This window comes from Homalodisca vitripennis, chromosome 1, assembly GCF_021130785.1.
Source record: "Homalodisca vitripennis isolate AUS2020 chromosome 1, UT_GWSS_2.1, whole genome shotgun sequence".
NCBI classification, from domain to species: Eukaryota; Metazoa; Arthropoda; class Insecta; order Hemiptera; family Cicadellidae; genus Homalodisca; species Homalodisca vitripennis.
The window spans coordinates 21,362,788-21,383,828 of NC_060207.1; the positions used below are offsets into that span (position 1 = coordinate 21,362,788).

A 21,041-nucleotide genomic window follows, 5' to 3' on the forward strand; every position below is an offset into this window, starting at 1 on the left:
TCTTACAAGGGGATCGGCCTCTCCTTAAAAATATTGTGTAATATGTTTACTTCATCAACTTAACATTTTTTTTCACACACATTTATAACTTTTCTCATTGATTTGGTTCATATTTTAAAACATTCTGATGAAAAATAAGTTAAAAATATAGTTAGTTGGCACTTTACTCATCACGAAACGATTCCTTGATAAAGACCACGGCTTAAAGCAGAAAAGGGGAAGGTTTTGACACAAAAATAAAAAAAACAACAAAATGTTACAAAGAAATATAATCTGTCATTCAGTACAGTATAATCTTAGATCTACATACAGACAGACTGGTAAATTTTAAATTGAATACAATATATACAATATTTTACACAGGATAGGAGCTTTGATTAGGAAGAGGCAACCCCCTTCGTTGGTCTCTTCTGATATAATGCACTATTATTCTAATATGCATAATGGCATTTAAAAACTTATCTGATAAAAAAATTACACAATAAATAATATATATTTAGTAAGGAATGCAACAAATCAAAAATAATAATACACACATTTTATTATAAAAAAAGTATTGTATTTAACTATGAACTATTTATATGAAAAAAGACAGGATAGCAATAGATTTTAAATGCAGGAAATAAAAATACAATAAAACCACGTTTGAGTAATGATTATTGTAAAATTATTATCCAACAAATATAAACAAACTAAATATTCATGAAATATTTTGATGTTGATAATACATTTCAGAAAATAATAACATTTTTAAATAGTGTTTTTGAATTCATTAAATACTTCCTTTGAAGAATACATTCATACATTATTGTACATTTTGATAGAAATGTTTATCACCAAGAAAAGTTTTGGTGTATAATAATTTACATTAAAAATATAAAATTAACAAGAACTAAAATTGTATTTAAGTTTCAAATACCTCAATGTATTTATGCATACAACTAAACAAATCATTCACTCCATTTGACACATTAATTTTATTTGTGTAAATCAGGTGTTAATAACAAATAGGCTATTACAAATTAACTAATTTAAAAACATTTTAGAAAAATATTAAACTCTGCCAATCCAAGTTGGGTAGTCAGTTACAGAGTTTGTGACGGCGGTACACATTCATTATTGCTTCTTTTTTCAAATATATACGAGTAACATATAACAGTTATAAGAGATAAAATGTCCGACCAGACATCTCAAAAATGAATGTAGGAATCTTAAGAAATTAATATTGAAATGAAACTGATATGGTTTGTTGGCTTTTATTGTTAATCTCATCCTTTACTTTTGACATATGAAGATTAGAATTTTGCTAATTGAACTAAACATTTATAAACATAGTGTTTTACCTCTAATTGGCAAAAAATTAGTGAAAGAATTTCTACTTCCCTATTATTTTTATACCAAACACAAAGCAAAAATGGGTAGTATAAATCAACAGAACTACAGTTATTCTCAATCTTCACAAATTTTTTTAATTTTACACTGAAAATGTGTTTGGGCTAAAGTTATTTTATGCCAAATGAAGCTAAGGTTTTAATACCTTTTTTTAGTTTTGTGGGTGAGAACAGAATTAATAGTGAGTACTACGTAGTAGTGTAGTAGTGTGTACGAACAATCAACCATGATATTTCACATGTTTTGTAAAACATTGATTTTTGGCAGAGTATAAGAATACCTGCCGTTATAGAGTGATGTTTATCGCTGCAATACGGTAAGTTGGTTTCACTGGGAGCTGAACTCATTATAATAGTAACCATAACATATTTTTTAAATTTATACTGTGAATTCTATATTAGTGTTTTTATTAAGAATCCATTAAATTTAATTAACACTAAATCACTGAGCAAATCATAACAACTAAAAACTGTTTTAATTTTAAATAAAGTTTCTGAATTTCCTACATCAGTCTATTATTGGTGTAACAGCTTCTAACATCTTCAGTTTTATCACAAAAAATATTTTTTAGACCAAATCTGATTGTTTTCAAATACATATGATGCAACACTAAAGGAAAGCATGGGAGCAGTTTACTCAAAAACAGAATTATGCTTATTAATTTGACGATTTTAAATCAATTAAATTGTGATAATTTTGATAACCTCTGACAGAATACAAAAAAATACGTGATTGAGATTCCACAGGTTTTTTACTAATGTTTAATATCAGTTTACAACTTTAATATTGAAAGTTCTAATGTATAAAAACCACCAAACCAATATAGCAGCTTTATTAAAGATATTCAAAATGTATTAAAACTAAAAAGTCCGTCCATAAACACTAAAAATAACAATATACGCTTACAATCACAAACAAGAGCTGTTACATACAAAATGGCATTTTTCACGCCTTAAATTTATTTTACAAATAATTTGTGAGCAAAAATATACAAAAACTACAACACTGTAAAACATATAAATTTTTATTATATAAAATATGGTAATTATCGTACTAAGTAAATTATTTTACTAATTAATTTATAGGAGAACATATAAATTTAAACACAACATTATCAGAAAATAAATATTTTAATATTCAACATGTTTAGATTAAAAGTAAACAGTAACGTGAATATACAGCTTTTTAAATCTAAAATATAGTGAAATAATTTATATAACAGGTTATTATTACTGAAAACATGTTGCATGTAAATAAAGGCTGCGACATAATTCCTCCCTATTTCTTAATAGTAAACAACAGAATATTACAATGATATCAATATTAACAATATTAATTCTACAGCACATCCCCCAAGAGTTGTGTGCGTTAGTACTCTATACATTAAGTCTGCCTTCATCACAGTCATAATCTAATCTGGGAAATTTAATTGTCTACAAAAAATAAACAAAACTAGAACTAATTGTTACATATTTTTCGGCAATTAAAAAAGTTACTTTTACTAATAGTATTGTAAACATTTTTTCAAATTTTAATACCATAAAATTTCATACATTTACATTAAATACCTAAATCTTATAAGTTAATCATTACAAAACATTTTGTTTTAGAGAGACTAATACATGTAAATAATTAAATATGTTAAGATTTGTCTCCCTATATTTTAATTTCTTGTGTCTCTTTTATGCCACACGTTTTCATGCATACGGCCACTATTAAATAATTACATCTTGTCTTTTAAACGTATAATTAAAATTAGTTTTGTAAGCAGAAATAAATAATTTGCTATTAATTTATATATTTTTAATTTTACCAGTAAAATATCAATTTTATTCAACAGCCCATCTGACTAATCGATAGATTTTATTTATTTCATTTGTTTTTAAATGGGATCATTTATGTTTGTTACGATACGAAAATATTACAGCATTGCCTACTGGAAATATATGATTATGAAATTTCACTTCTAAAAATAGCCTACAGAAATAGAATTTTGGAGAAAGGAGTGATTTTATATATAGGAAAACGTGCAACATCCTGTGCACGATAGCCTATCATAACCGGCAGGAATCTACCAATACCCCAAAAGTAAGCTAGTCGACTGACATCAGTACGGTTAGGGTGTATAAACTGGCAGTGCCAGTAGCACATTTTGCCTTAACTGATTTCAAATAATAACTAAAATTTCCTGAAAATGCCAATAAAAATCATAATTTTAACCCCCACTCCTCTCCTCTCTTCTGATTCACACAGTGTGGATCTTAAAACAATAACAAATATTAATCTCTTCTAAAACCAATAATTACGTTATTTGTTAGTCATATAGTACTCAATATTTTAACAATTCCATGACAAATAAATTTACTATTTCTGGCTAAATTTATAATAATATAAGACATTTTCTTATAAAACTGATTAGCACAATGCTTAAAAATTTTAAAAATCAGAAACTTAACCAAGTCATAATTTAAAAAATATTAACAATACTGGCAATACATGTGTTTTATACTGATATAATGCCTTCAATAAATAATAAAAAAATAAATATTATAGCACCAAATTTAAGGGCATTTTTAAGGACTTTTCAACATAATTTCCTTTTTTCAAAATGATTGCTAAAGGTTTTGCCATACCAATCAAAAATGAAATGTGGTTCTGATCGGTAAAGAAGGCAAGGCAAAAGCCAGATTTCAATAACCAATTATTGAACAAAATTAACTATGGTTATCTAACTCCTACAGGGTAACAAGTGACCTCTATACATTTTAATTTGAACTATTGTATTAAACTCTTAACAAATAAGTTTGGACTTTAAAACCTCTAAGAAGGTAAAAAATTACCTTAAACGTTTGTACAGCCACAATTATTTAATTTCATCTCAACACCATCACAGATAAAAAGTTAAACACGCATCAGCAGACTTAATGTAAGTGTACCTGACTAGAGGGGGGCGTAAGTTCGGGATGGCAGAGGCTATTCTTCTTGCGGCGGTGGAGTCTCATCCTCTCTCTTCATGTCCTCGATCGGAGCAGTGGATGGTGGAGACTGCACGATAGGTTCGGAGCCGCGCGGGCCTCCTTCTCCAGAGACGAGATGTGACGGCACATGAGGGGACGGCGCATGACCTGCTTTGTACGCTTTCTCGCCTTTCCGCCACAGTGTGATTTCCTGTTGTGTTACATAAAGTTTGTCAGCCTATCAGTTTTGTTCAGTAAATTAAAAATGTATTCCAATACCTGATTAAGGCAATGTTTCAAACCACATTTGGCTACAGTGGTGTATAAAGAAATTTATTTCGGAGAGGGCCTTGGTGGTTTAGGAGGTAAAAAACACCCTAAAAAAGGTTCAGTAATCTTCCACCAGGTAATTAATGAACTTTAAGACCTCAAGTTCTAGCTTAAAAAAATACTACTGGATACAATTTTAATCTTTGTTTTTTAAATTTTTGGGGGATTCAGACCACCAAAACTGTGAAAGACAAACTTTAAATTTCTTACATTATTCCATGATTTCAGTGCAAAATTCCCATTATATAGGTTTTGAGCAATGCTAACAGAATAATAGTCACAGTAAAAATTATTTCTTGATTGTTTTTAATTTTTGCAACACAAACTTTTTTAAATTTCTAAATTTTTTGGTACAAATCCCTAATTTCTAAAATTTGTTAAACATATCAACAACTACATAAAAATTAAACCAAATATAAGTAGATATCAATCTGTAATTAACATTTTAGTTGCCACAGCGACAAAATAGCATGAGCTGTTCAACAGTACACACAGAAGCTATCTATCGTATTTTCGTCATTCTTAAACTATGAAAAACTGTATATTTTATATGTATATCTAAAATCAAAGTAATAAATTATTGTATTTTTGTAAATATTTGAGTTGAAGTTTGACATTATGCACATTAGTAATGCCAATGTTTTTTTTTTTTAACGCCTGTCTGTTGTACTGTGCGTATGAAAAGGCATAGATAACCAAATTCACAAAGTACGGTTGTTTTGTAAATAATTGGAATTTCACATCTAAAGCAGCTATGGTGTGAAGGGCTGATTCGATGTAAATGATGAATTTAGCTCCAGTTCACCTTCCTCTTACGTGCAGCATCTGGAATCTGATGCTATTGCAGGCTTTACTCCTGAAATCTGGAGTCATGTTTGTCTGAAGGGATCCAAAAATAATCAGTGGCGAAGAATAAAGATGCTCAAAATGAACTCCCTTCCCTCCATTGTTTCAAAATCAGACACCTAGACTAAAAAAATAGTGCAATCTAGGTGAAGAGGTATTCTAATTGTCTCATAAGGTGCACAATTGAGCACACTATGATGCTGAATTTTGTTTTGGGTGTCTCTGATGTAGAAACTGATGCGGGGGTTCGTTTTGAATGTCTTCATTCTTCGCCACCGACTATTTTTGGATCCCTTCAGACAAACATGACTCCAGATTTCAGGAGTCAAGTCTGCAACAGCATCAGATATCAGATGCTGCATACTGCACGTAAGAGAAAGATGAAGCTGGAGCTAAATTCAACATTTACAATTGCAATTTGTAATTACTATGACTATGTTGATGCATTATCGCACATAAGCTGCTTCTATAGGATGTCTGCAAGTTAGCTTGTAAACAAACATACTATCACTAGTTCTTTTTTTTGTTTACCTTGTAGTTAGTTTGTGTAGCTGTATAAATACATTCTCTACAACATATATATATATATATATATATATATATATATATATATATATATATATGTATGCTATACCTTAATACTTTTTTATTATTGATAGATGGGGTTTAAAATTTGTTTTCAAGCATTTTAAGTTTAAAATACACTTTTATAAGTAAAACAAATATATGCCAGTATTTTTGCAGATTAAATGCATATGTTCTGGAATCTCCAATTTTATAATCTATCAAATGAAAGTAGAAATGTGTTATTGGGCAGTCTGTTTTAAGAATGGCAAAAATTGTTTTGATAAAGATTTTATTTTTATCAAACGGAGGCCAAAAAAGCTAGGATTTAAAATTTAATCAGCAATACATTTTTTTTAACTCGAAATAAGAACATTCTGGATTTCACCACTCAATATTCTAGATGATGAAAAATGTTTGACTCTCAGTTATGAGTAGAGAGCTATAGTAAACTATTAATTTAAAGCGGACATATTACTATTACAATCAGATCAGAAAAATCACCTGCTGCTTGAAATAGCGACGATCTTCCTCATCCATTAGCACCAAATTAAGAAAGTATTTGACTGAGAACTTCTTGTTAATGTCCCGCATTGTTGGTGTCAAATCGTATCCTGCCAGAAACACTCGTATTGGAATGCTCTCCCCACGCACTGGTGCTCCGTCCATTATCTCGTATTTGGCGATTGTTTCGTTCTCCGTGAATGTATGAGGCCCTACAACATTTTACAGGTCAATGTAAGCGTATTCAGTAGAAAATCAATAGAGCACTTAATTACACCTTGTTTTATTCAAACTTAAAAAACTATAATACTTTTGCTTTACAGGTTTTATACAATACACTTTATGTTATTTTACAATACTTAGCTATAAGACAGCACACGATAACAACTAATAATAAATATTCAGATATCGCTGATGAGAGATTATCAATAATGAAAGGAAATCAAAGGACTCAGAGATAGTCTGACAGTTGAACATCAACAGTACTGCAGCTCATGATATAAAATAAATCTCAGAATATTTGTTTAAGCTTTTTGTAACAATAGTTGAAGATACTTTGATCAATAACAATTCTCACAGAACTTCAGTGAACAGCCAAGAGAGTGATATGATACAAGTACTCAATGAGTTTTCAAATAGTAACACCAAGAGGTACTGAAAGTATTTTTTTCAAAGATACCCAAAACATCAACTGAAGTAGATGAAATCAATTCTAAAATATTAAAGTTCTGCAGAAATAAAGTTCCTGTACCAATTGTTAGTATTATAAATAAATCCCTACCTTAAGGTATATTTACTAAAGAACTTAAAAACTCTTAAGTTTACCCATTGCACAAACATGGTAATAAAAACTAAGTACAGAATTTCAGGCCTATCCCTTTAAACCCTACAGGGTCAAAAATTATAGAAAGAATTATACTGACATGTACCATACAGCTTCTGTAAATAAATCACAATTTACCTGAGAGGCAACATGTTTTACATCTATAAGATAAGATACACTAATGCCCTTGCAGATACGGTCGAACACCTCATAGACAACCTTGAGAAAGAAAAGACTGTCTGCAGTTCCTAGACCTGAACAAAGCTTTGATGTCCTGATCACAGATTAATACTATCAAAACTTAGCTCTTTAGGCATCTAGGGGAGAGCACTAAAGTGGTTTCAAAGCTACTTGAAGTGAAAAAATAATGTTGTAGAGATCAAAGAAGTTTCTGAAGGAGGTATTAAAGTTAGATAATCTAAAGCCTATGGAGATTAAAAGAAGTATTCCTCGAGGATCTGTTTTGGGGTCAGAACTGTTAGTACTTTTTATTCAAGACATTCAAGAGCACTTAGGAGAGTGTTGCTATCTAGTATCATATGAGGATGACACAGTCCTCGTTATCTTATCATTTCAGACACTGGAAATTGGCACATACACATCAATAAATAGACCTCAGCAATATTGCCTCAACAATAATTTGGTCTTTTAGGCATCCAAAACAAAAAGCATTATATGGTGAAGACATCAAGATGATGTATCTTTACAATGATATCTGGAATGAGTTATTTCTACAAAATATTTGGATGTAACAATTGACAGTTGTCTCTCATGGAATCAACATTTAGATGTATTGTATTCAAAACTCAGTAAGTAGAGTATTTCTTTTTTAAAGAGTCTCAAACTCATTAGCACTCTATAAGCTACTAGTATAGCTTACTTTGCGCTATCTGAAACACATATTCCCTATGGAATAGCTATTTGGGGGGGAGGAGTGTTATCCCATCACCAACCTCCAGCGAATGCTAGTTTTGCTTAAGTGTGCATTGCGAATCATGGCTAGTTTAAATTCTCAAGACAGTTGTAGAGGATTGTACATCTACTAACCGTACTAAATGTTAATAATAACAGTGGATTACTACACTCAATAAGTATTATTTTGAACACAAGCTTTTTATACAAATTTAAAATAAAATGAGTGTTTACCTGACCCAGTTGTTTCTCTCTTGATAATAGCTATCTCCATGTGTTTGATCTTTATCCGAACTAATAAGAAGTATATTTTACCAACAATGACATCTTTCAGGTGATATCTGCAACAGATATTTATCCTCAATTGTAAATGGTATAAAAATTGGCTGCTGCTATACATAATAAAAGCTTTAGACATACACATTTCACATTGAAATAGCAATACACTTTATAATCAAAAAAATTAACCAAAAGTTACAAAATAAAAAATTCCTACTGTAACAAATATTTTTAAGAAGAAGGTAAAACCTGTGGTGGCTGACAAAATGGGATTTGTGTAATGCAACATTCAAAAGCAACATTAGTTTTTATCTCGGAAAAACATTCTGAAATTGTATAATGTGCTTTCCAATAAATAACCTTTCAAGTAATTTGTTTATTCTATATGTGGTATTAACCTTTATTACTATATTCAATTTACTATTTTACATGTCACATAAATTCAGATATAAAAATGGATATTTTCTTTATTCTGTTAAATAAATCTGATTAAATACATATGTTGTTTCATACAGACTACATGCTATAAATATGTATAAAACCCAAGTGAAGGAAGAAGCTAACATGCAAAATTTCAGTGAGAAATCATAGCATTTAAAAGAATTTTGACAACCTCAAAAAATAAAATTTTTCAGACTCTTTTGCTGTTTTAATGCCACCAATCATATTGAAATTCAATAACCTATTATCAATAATAATAAAAAATAAGAGTTTTCATTACTAGGAGCAAAAGTGTTTCACAATTGTGTTTTACGAACGAGGCAAAGCCAAGGTTGGAAATACGACTAATCGGATAAAGACACTTTTAATCACTGTGGTGAACAATGGTTTTATCATACGGAAAACTAAATTAAAACTTACACATTTTATTTAATTTTTATTGCACAATATCTGAATGTAGTAATACTGTCAAGTTTACATATTAAAAACAACTGTGTTTCAAAAATAACTTCTACTGTAACAATAACATAGTATGAGGTTAGCACACTGAAAAAACTCAGATCTCTGTTATAAGGTAACGTAAAACAATCACGTCATACACCAAGTTAAGAATAAAAAACACTTGTTAATGATAAAACTATATTATTTTTATCTTCTATCCTTGAATGACGTGATGTTTGCTTACTTGCACTTGTTGTATTCGAATTCGATGTGCAGGCAGTCTTCAATCCCCACTTCCATCTTAATACTATTGTTCATGTCCGGGTATGAGGAGAGAGTGTGCACTGCTAAGTCCACTTCTTTGATAATATCAGACAACCGTCGCACAATGGTCACACGTAGCAGGTACCTGTAAACAATGGTTAGAAATCATTGCCAGGCCAAAGTTAAAGATCATTTCCAAGAACGCCGGAGATTTTCCATCCAGTACTACTGAAGGATGCTAGGCCTATTTCAGAAAAAAGTTTTGTACTAAACAAATTCATAAAATTACAAATATTCTAGATATTTTCCTAAATTATTTACCTGTTAGCAGAAAATCCTCTAGAGACCCGTCTATGTTACAAGAAGTAAATCAGAAATACTGTGGTATTTTGATGGGATTTACAGAATTTCAGGGAAATTGCTATATTTTAGGAACCACAAATTATAATATACTATACCTGTTTTAAAAAAAATATTGTATACTATAAAATATGCTACCAGAATATATGTCATCTATTTGCAAAAAACATATTAGTATGAATTTTTAATACTTATAATAAGTACGAGCAGTTACCCGTGGCTCGCACGCAATTTCGTTTTGCACCTACCAGAGTACTTCTGGTTCGAGTTAATTATATTTCCGACACTAATGTTGAGTTTGCCTTCTTGCCACAATCAAGAAAATACGTTAAAAAGTTTATATTTATGGTCATTGTAATTTACTTTAGTGTTGGTATATTTTGTCTCACTGCTGAATTTGCTTGCCTCTTTTCTGATCAAGAAAATCACAGCTCTGAGAACCTTACTTTTGTCAAAAGACAACTAATTAATTTTAGTTTGAAAACAGTCTTTAAATGTAAAGTAAAGGTTAGACTATACTGTCTCTAATATCTGTACTTCTAGCAGTTACCCGCTGCTTTGACGCTCTGTTTGGCGGCACAGCAAAATCAACACAATGAACTCAATACATTAAAAAATGAATTATATTCTTCAATCAGGCTAAACAGTCTCGGTCTACAAGAAAAATGTATGTGCAAATTAATTAGCTAATCAGTAGAGTGCCTCACTATTTGACATACTCTTGGTGGCTCTGATGATACTCATATATATTTATATATCTGAAGATATACGAGGGCTATTCGGAAAGTAGCTTACGTTTTGGAATTAAAAATTAACAAAGTGTAGGAAAACATTTTTATTATATACATTTGAAAGCCACACTTAAATACTACTTTTCAACAGAGTCGCCATTCAAATTTAGGCACTTATCATATCGATGGATGAGCTTGACAATGCCTTTCTCATAAAATTCTGCCACCTGTGTCTTCAACCAGTTTGTCACTTCTTGCTGCAGCTCTGCGTCGTCGTCAAAGCGCTGCGTTGCCAGCCACTTCTTCATTGTTGGGAACAAGTGGTAGTCACTTGGTGCAAGATCCGGGCTGTATGGTGGATGAGGAAACAACTCCCACTGGAATGATTCGAGAACTTCACGTGTGCGATTTGCCGTATGAGGTCGAGCGTTATCGTGAATCAACAGAATTTTCGAGCTTAACTTTCCCCTACGCTTGTTTTGGATCGCTCTTCTGAGGTTGTTTAACGTTTGGCAATACCTTTCTGAGTTGATTGTAGTGCCTCGTTCCAGGAAATCAACAAGAATTACACCTTTCTTGTCCCAAAAAAAACGGTCGCCATAACCTTTCTTGCCGACATCGTTTGCAAACATTTTCTTGGTTTGTGAGGGGAACTTGTGTGTCCCCACTTCATTGACTGCAATTTGGTCTCGCAGTTAACATGTTTCACCCATGTTTCATCGCCAGTTACGATGCGATCGAGTAATGATTCACCCTCTTTGTAGTAAGCATCCAAAATTGTTAACGCTGCAGCCATGCGCTGGTTTTTGTGGACGTCGGTCAGGATTTTCGGTACCCATCTTGCACAAAACTTGTGGAAGCCAAGCTTATCAGTGACGATTTCGTATAACAAAGTTCGTGAAATTTGAGGGAAACTAAGCGAGAGTTCCATTATGGTTAACCGTCGATTTTCTCGGACCTTTGCGTCAACTTTCTCAACAAGTTCGTCAGTCACTATGCTGGGTCTTCCACTTCACTCTTCGTCATGAACATTTGTTGGGCCATTTTTAAACTTAATGACCCATTGTCGCACTTCACCTTCAGTGATAATGTTGTTCCCATAAACTTCACACAACTGCCGATAGATTTCTATAGGCTTACAGTTTTTGGCAGTAAAAAACCTAATTACTGCGCGCACCTCACAATTGACGGGATTTTCAATTGCGGCAGACATTTCAAACAGGCACTGTGATTAGATGCGTTACAACACGAACTTCCCGCTAGCACGGCTGGATAGCCACTGAGCGGTGTGAAGTCCTAACACCAAGATGGCCGCCCTATTCCCACCCCTAGCGGCCACAGCGCAAAATGTAATCAACTTTCTGAATAGCCCTCGTATATATGGAATACAAGTTAATTCACTGTTTGAGGTACTGCAGCATATTATTTCCTGAAGGATTTGTATCCTATCACACAACTAATGCAGATATGTATTTTAGATTAAATATGTACAAATAATGTACAGCAGTGTGTGTAATAGGAGATTTTGGAAAATCATCCGTTATTTCCAAATCAAAGCTAGTGTTCACAATCTAGTTAGTCAGCATAAAAACTTCTGCAAATTGAGAATCACACAACCGTTACGCTGTTTAGAAAAATGTTGCTTTTCAAGACATTCAAACTTTCATTATTATCATAAAAGGTTATCCTATTATTTATCCAACACAATATTGTAATGTCAGCCCATAGATTACTATACTCTGCTCTGAAAAGTGGAAAAAAAAATCAAGAATGAGATGATCAAGCTGACAAAAGTTATCTTCAAAAATAAATACTTTTAGACAGAAATATAATTTGCACTCTTCAATATATATATATATATATATATATATATATATATATAGAGAGAGAGAGAGAGAGAGAGATATGTGTGTTTTTACAATATTTGCATTTTTTCTGATGGACTACCTCATGTTTTATTTATTTAAATCATTGATTGATTACAATTTCTTCTAAGCATAGGAAAAGTGAACAAGAATATTTAAAACTTGTTATTCTTGAGACAAATAATTACCATGTTTTTGATAATATGGATTTAAAAGACAACATTATGTGATACAAAATATGTTCAGAAGTGAAAGAACATTTTACCTCAACCGAACATTTGATCCAGTATATGATTCAAATAGTTTCTCCACATTTAAGAACTCGAAGTTGTAGGTTGTGTTCTGGAAGAGTTCTCCTGGCCGAGCAAGTTCCTTCACCAATGATGTAAACTCATGATGGTTTCCTCTGTCGTAGTATAGTTCAATCTGACCAATGAACTCAATTTTTATACCCTGATGCTCCAATTTACTACCAGGCTTTTTCAGAGAGATGTTCACCTGGAAAAACAGAAACTATTTAATGAACATTCAATCACATAGTTTTATTATTATTTTGTTAGAATATACTTGTATCCTCATTTTAAAATACACGCACAAAGCTATGTCAAGTTGAATTTATAGTAGAGAAATAGTAAATTTGGAACAGGAAATATTTATTTTTAAATTAGAAAATTATTATTGTGTGTATTTTTATGCAAATAGATTAATGATACTTGTAGAGATGAAATAATTCAAACATAACAAGCAACAATTCTTTCTTAAAAATCTGGATGGAAATACTTTAAAATAGTTAGCACAATTTCAAGATTACGAAAACTAAACAGATAAACCATACAGAGAAGAATGAGCCTTCTGAACTGATTTAAAAAATAAAAATGGTTTTCTTATCATTCTGTCAATGACTATGTAGACCGGATTCAATTACAATGTGACCATCATCAAAAAAATATTGAATCTTCATGACGTCATCAAATAAAATTTAAAATATATGCACAATACGTACATGATAAAACAAAACACACAGTAGCAATACTTAAATCAAATTATTGTGAGCACACTGTAGTGTGTGGGGACTGGCTGTCCAAGCCCTAACACTTTCTACCTGTGAACTTTGCTCTCTGTTATGTTGTCACCCTGTCTTTCAGTTACTATCCTTATTAAATAATCTACCTAAATAACTGAGAAAAAACACATTTACGCAACTATAACTTGAGGGGTACATTAGAATATTTATAATTATAATACAAATTATAATACAAAAGAATATTTATAATTTATGAAAACTGCAAAAATACAACCAAAAGGAAAAGAAACTTTTATTATTTGTAAAAATTAATTGTATCTTAAAGCTGAAATCTGCACATTATTTTGATAGTGACTGTGCCAACCCTGAGAAAGTCTAGAGATCGAATGGAGAGCTTTTTGGAGATGGAGTTTTTCAAAGAAGGACCTGGGATTCATCTGAGTGGTCCAAACATGATTATAATTGGAAATAAATACCTCTTTAATAGCCCCATAAATATAACTGGAAATGTACCTACTTTAATTGATAACGAGTTAAATATGAAAACAGGTGAAAGAACCGTATGCAAAATTTAAAAAAATTGCAGTTGAAACTAAAATTTCACCAACACAATTTGTAACGTGACTTGGTGTGCCAATCTTTAAGGTATAAGTTAAAATAGTTTTTGTGAATTTGAAATATTAAATGTTGTCTAATTCACCCTTGTCTACCTCTTAATGGAGTACATTAGAACAAGATGCAGGTGTAAAGAAAATATTATTATTCCCAATTTTTACAGTTTTTATACTATTTGTTTATATTTTTTTATATGAAAGAGTATAAAGATGAACATTATCTTGGTTGTTACTATCAATAACAATTTATTAAAATCAAAAAAGGTTTCCCAGAGTTTTGAAAGGCACCCTCCTCTACCTTAGTGTTTGAATTAATTGTATAGCTATATTTATATTTTTAGTAAATTCTTTTCATTGAATGACTCGTAAAAAGATTCCATCTCTTCAATATTATTTTTTCCAACTTTAGGGTCAATGTCTTGTGCAAATACCTAAATTAAGTAAGAAATAAAACAACCGAGTAAAACTATATAAGTTATTTTATATCTTGTGAGAACAAGGCAGTATTAATTTCAAGTGCACAATTCTCCAAAATTGATTACAACTGTGTTTCTACTTGGGTATACAACTAGAATAGTTCAACACTTTCTAAAGAAAATCAAGTTCTTACCTTTCCTGACACACTTTCACCATCATAGTAAAGTAGATGCCTTTCTTTCTTTCCATCTTCAGTCTTAATGTCAGCTTGCTTCCTAGTATCAGCTCCATCCAGTACAACAGTGATTTCTGCACTCTGACCGAATCCAAAGAAACTCTAAAATATTAAGAACAATTGCAGGTGAATTATTTTGGAAACAAACTTCAAACAATACAATAATTTACACACATTTAGGTGACTTAAAAGTCTACTTTTAATAATACTTTAATAATTCTGTTTATTATTACATATATGTACAAATAATAAACATGTCATTAACACATTTTCACTTCTTGAGAATCATAAAAAAAATCTATAAAAAATGCTTAAAAAGCATTAGTGAATTTTAGTGGTTATGCTCATATTACATCATTTTAAAGATAATTTATTACACACTAAGAATTTTATATTTTTACAATTTTAGTTTAATTACTAGGTTTTATATAAAACTTTAAGTATTATGTTTTGGTCCATCATTCTGAAACAATAAAATATATATTTCAAAACCATATATCATAGGTTTACATTAGAAAATTTTAACATTTGAATCTGCGACTTCCAGTTTGGCACACCTATAGTTTAAACAGATTTCCTTTATGTGATTTAAGGAACCTTGCATTTTTTTCTTTGTTGTTCTCTGTAGCTCTAATTGTTCTCCTATTATATGTTTAGGGACACCTTAGCTGACTCTCCCTGTATATGTTTTAAATTTTCCCTTCCACGTGCCTAAATAATGTACTAAGTGTACTCAGAAATTTCTGCTCATAACCCAAGTACACAATCAGTAAAACTACAGGGGCCTATGGGGTTTTTCTATAAATTGAACGTTCACCACAATAGCTATGATATCTCTCTTATTTAGTTAGTTGCATTCAAGCTTCAGTAGTTGAAGCTATAATGATTTACTGTTAGTAAAAATATCTAACAAAGTTATTCAAGTTGATTAAATTAAATTCTTCACGTATTTTGTATGTGTTCGAAAATTTGCATTTTTTTAGGAGAGCTACACTTCTATAAAATATTTGTAACGTGTGCTTGTATATTTATTTATTTATATTTTGCAATTACTTTTAATTGTTCTATTTAAAAGCACACTTTTTATAAAAAAATTTAAAAAAGAATTCAAAATTATCTTCAAAAATAAGAAAAACTATGTAGCCTATTATTTCTCAACTCTACATTACATGCCTTTTCTCCAAGCACTATTTAGCAAGTCCATGGAAAACAAGGCTGGAGTAGAAAAGGTTAACCTCTCCAAATTTTATTTCATTTTGAGAATAAATTAGAAATGGATTATGTAACCTACTGAAGGCTGTAAAAACTGGGGACGTCCACAACTAATATCTGTAAAAGGAGGGTAAATCTTTGAAATAAACAACTAAACCTGGAACATAATACTGCCACATATTGAAAATAACCTAGTCTTGATTTTACTTTACTTGGGGTGGTACTTAATCCACATTACATTCTTTTCACAATTGTTTGAACTTACCCTACAGTGAATATTATATAGCCAGTTTTTACTTAACAGTTTTTGAGTAATATAGAGAGTTGACATCTCTTCCCTAAAAACTATTTAAAACGTAGAGAAATGCTGCTCTCTGTCCTACCAAACATAGAAAACTTGGCAGGTCTGGTGTTTCCAGTAGGCTGTGACCATGGTCTAAGTTAGACACGGTCTAGGTTAGACCAGATCTAAGATACAGTTGGGTTTGTCAAACGTAGGCTTGGACTCTACAACCCATAATAAATAGATTCTAAGATAGATCAGGACTAACGTTAAGGCTCATGTATGTAAACCTGAGCTCATTAACCTCTTCATAAGGTAAAATATTCAATAAATCTTTTCAGAAATTAGATATTATTTTTTATTATTTAAAATGCTGTTTGAAGAAAAGTCTCAGTATTATGAAAACATTTAAAATTTTGACTGCCAACATCCGGTTATTCAGATGTCGGCAATATACGCATAAACTGCCAGTATCCAGTTTTCCGAACATCAGTAAAATACATGTTTAATTTGCCAGCATCTGGCTGTCTAAACTTTTTCCAAAAAATAATCATAAAATATATTTCTTTTCAATCATACTGCATGACTGGTGTAGAAAACTTAAAAGATGGATGAGTTGATGTTCATGACGATGGAGTCCAAGTACGCAAGTCTGACGCAGAAGGCTTCAAATTCAAATTCTTTATTCAGCATGTAGACAGAGTTAACAATGTATATGCCAAGTCAACAAATCATAACAAAATATAATAATGTCTCTCAATAAAATAATTTTACTTTTTCAAGTTTACACTATCTTATCAGCTAAAAAGTCCTTAACAGAATAGTAAGCCTTCTCGATCAACAACCATTTCAATTTTTTTCTAAAAACTGTGTAATCTTGGGACTAATCTTAAGCTTAATGGAAGACTGTTAAAAAGAATTACTGCTGAATATTTTAAATGATTTTCAAAAAATGAGGTGGAGTGTGGCGGGATATTCATAATGCATCTGGGTTTACTTCTTGTTCCATACATGTGTGTCGGAAAAAATCTATTAAAAAGGTGAAAGTTTTTTATGAAGAAATGATAAGGTTTCCAGAATATAAATGGAAGGAAAAAGTTAAAAGTTTGTTGGAGGAAAAAAGGTTAGCACATGAGGTTCTGGATGGGACATGACAAATTATTCTTAAAGCTTTCTTTTGAAGCCTAAACACAGACTTAGTTTTGGTGCTTTCAGAACCCCAAATGGAAACCCCGTAAGATATGAATGGATAGATGATGCCATAATAAGTAGCAGTAAGAATTTCAGTTGATGCGAAACGAGCCAGATTTCTGGGCACAAAAATACCCTGACTCAGCTTCCTACATACATGCTCTATATGGAGATGGAAAGACAAATTGCAGTCAATAATAAAGCCAAGAAATTTTACGGAGCATTCTGAGAAAACAGCTTCATCACCCAAATGAATACTGAGCAAACTTTTGCTTGAATGGCTGTTAATTGAAAATTCAATGAAACAAATTCATCAGAGGTTTAGCATTAGCGAGTTGTCGGATACGTTTCTTAACATTTAAAAATTAGCCCTCTACACTGTCATAATGGAACACCTAGGCTACAAGAAACTTTTTGATGTCTGACCAATCAACCAATGGCTGCAGCACTATCATTTCTATTACGAAGCTGATAGATTGTTTTGAAAAATATAGTGTTAAGAGATGAGACATGGCATCTGTATGGGACCCCAGAAATAAAACTCAGTCAAAACAACGAATACATTCAAAGTTGCTAAATTGAACCCAAAAATATTTAAAAATAACTTTAAACAAACAAGATTATGGCTAATGTGTTTTGAGAAAACAAAATTGTTCTTCTTGTAAAATTCTCAGTCAGGAACCACAATAAATGCAGGAGGCTACTGTGGAGGAACAAACATAATCCCAAACACTGCAGAAACCTAACTCAAGTCACTGGCGGCAAAGTTCTAAGAACATGGTATTGGAAAGTTTATACCGTAGTATGACATATACTTCTATTTAAATGGTGATTATGTTCAAAAGTAATCATGTACAATATGATATGGTAATTCTAAGCAACTTTTGACAACTTCTATTTTTTTCATATTTTAGTATGATCAGACAGTCCTCAAAAAGTAAGAAACAAGAACATTGAATGCCAGAAAGCCATTGTTAACATTCAGGGCAATAAGAAAATTAATTATCTATGTGCCACATCACTTTTTGAATCTTGCCCAGGGATTTGTGTTTATGTTATTTAAGCTTAATTTTTAGATATATCTAAAACTGCGGTTGTATATAGTGATTGGCACCGAAGTCAGCAACGGCGGCCAGGGAATTTATATTTGGTTAGTACTCATGATCAGATCGTGTTGAATGAATGATTTGGCATGAGTAAATGCCTACTATAAATACCTCTTGCCATCAATGCAAACTTTAGTAGTGTCTTTAGCACCACTCCCATTGCCAGCACAAAAAGTAAAACAATGCTCGAGATAGTACTTAAATTTAAAGCTCAAAGCAGATTATCGCTCCCATCTCAATGGTTGTTGCATCGATTAATTAAACACGAGAAGGAGAAATTTTATACTCTTATAAAATCTCCATATTTATTAAACTTCATGCACAGGACTAATTTGACTGTTTCCCTCAAGCTTGTGATAACACATGGACTCTGAACCTTCTTATCACTCAGCAATTTTAATGATAGCTTTCTGACAATTAATTTTCATGTTTCTTACTTTCTTAGGACTACTTGAACATCATATTAAAATATGAAACAAACAGAAGATTACCCAGTAATTGCACCAAATTATCTACCCCCCCCCCCCCCCACCCCCCCCCCCCCCCACCCCCCCCCCCCCCCACCCCCCCCCCCCCCCACCCCCCCCCCCCCCCACCCCCCCCCCCCCCCACCATTTTAGAAAAAAAAACTAATGGATATAAGGGGAATTTAGGGATTTTATGAGGTTGGTTATTAAAGTGGGCCCAGTGGTATGTATTGTTTTAATTTTGCAATTGTATCACCTTCACCAACATTCCCCCAACCCACCTCCCAACGCTTGTTATTAAAGATTTTTTAATTCTATTTTTATACAATTTAATTTACAGTGTTATAATTCAATAGTTCATATAGAACATTGTCTATAAAGCCAAATGGATTCTATGTAGACATTTCAGAACTGTAGCAAGATTCAGTATTTTGGATTCGTTTGCCGGGAGCTTTTGCTTTTAGTAAGACAATGTATGGTTTGTAATGTTGATAAATTTATTCATTTTGGGTGTCGTTATTTTATCTCACATAGTAACATTGGTGTACATGATGCATTTTATTTTTTGTAGTCCCATTTGCACTTTAAGTCGTATTTTTTCCAATTTTAAGATATACAAAGTTCGGGGGTTTTATTCGGCCAATAATAAAAGAGGCACCCCCCAGTTTCATCATTTCCAGTCTGCAATTGCAAGTCCTAAAAAAGAAAACTCAGCCAAAGTTGGAGATCAAAGCAATAAGGTGAAGCAATTGACCAAAAGGTTGTTATGAAGATTTAGATCTTCTACGATTGGAGATGAAGCTTTTTGGTGCTGCAAACTGAGGTACTGCTTGTTAAAGGTTTAAATTGGGTTTTTTTGATTTTGGAATAAAATAATCACTGCAGTTTGACAGCTAGGCCTTAATAACAACATACAACATTAAAAGTATCCTTGTTTGTTAATTGAATCTTGGGATGTCCCTTTATTACAAATATTTAATATCGAGTTGTTAAACCTGAAATTTCCAAAACCTTCTTGACATGAATAATGACTATTGGTTTAATATATAATATATTAGAAAAATTATTTGAATTTTATACAATTAATATTTGTTTTCTATTACAATGCTATTTTTCTTAAACTAAAATTGTGTTATCTACAACCTTATTCCGATACCAACAATCAAACCGAAAAAAGACTTATTGAAGCAGTTCTGGAATCTAATACTTCAAACAACCACCAATCAAATTAAATTTACTTGTGTATCACGGAATTTAACAGGTCTCCTAGTGGTAATGAAGAGAATATATTTTTTCTAAATTCGAAAAATTATTGAACATGGCCCTGTACTAACCAACGGTCAAAGAAATTTGCTCGTTCATGTGGGGGATCTTCAACATTGACGCGTTGGAACTCATACACCTCCAACAACATTCCACACATGTCGATTGGATCGACTTTACTTAGGTCATTTTGACTTGGAGTTATGCTAGTCCAAAACTCCGTCCGGGTGGCCGGAACGAGAAGCAGGTGACAAAAGGCTACAAACACAATCGGCTATCGACAACATCATAACCAACCACCCAAGTGTCGCAGTGTCTGTAGTGAATACAGCTATTTCTGACCACTACGGCCCAAGAAGCCGTCATTAGTGGCGTACAATTAAAAAGGGAGCCCAAAATTAAGCAAACAGTAAGAGACCTAAGGCCAGAAAACATTGCTCACCTCAACAAATCCCTTTCTAAAGAAAGATGGGATTTTTCTAAATTCATTTCAACCCGTAGAGCAGCAATTTAAATTGTT

General features: G+C 31.9%; 1 protein-coding gene across 1 annotated transcript; it reads right to left on the reverse strand.

Annotated features, from left to right (window-relative positions):
• Nucleotides 1–251: 251 nt before the first annotated feature.
• Nucleotides 252–20,681, reverse strand: LOC124354715 (vacuolar protein sorting-associated protein 26B-like). Its single transcript, XM_046805412.1, has 7 exons — nt 20,593–20,681; nt 14,958–15,099; nt 12,975–13,207; nt 9,734–9,898; nt 8,563–8,669; nt 6,594–6,805; nt 252–4,560 (listed from the first exon to the last, which is right to left on the reverse strand). Exons 1-7 carry the CDS (start codon nt 20,679–20,681, stop codon nt 4,366–4,368), a joined length of 1,143 nt encoding a protein of 380 aa, XP_046661368.1. The 3' UTR covers nt 252–4,365.
• Nucleotides 20,682–21,041: the final 360 nt, after the last annotated feature.

Bases quoted from the DNA above. Each gene is read 5' to 3' on its own strand.
- LOC124354715 (XM_046805412.1), bottom strand. From the start codon at position 20,681: ATGTGTGGAATGTTGTTGGAGGTGTATGAGTTCCAACGCGTCAATGTT. The intron at 9,899-12,974 runs GTAAAATGTTCT...CATTGTTTACAG, and splicing joins GGATCAAATGTTCGGTTGAG to GTACCTGCTACGTGTGACCA. The intron at 4,561-6,593 runs GTGATTTTTCTG...GTAACACAACAG, and splicing joins GTCGCTATTTCAAGCAGCAG to GAAATCACACTGTGGCGGAA.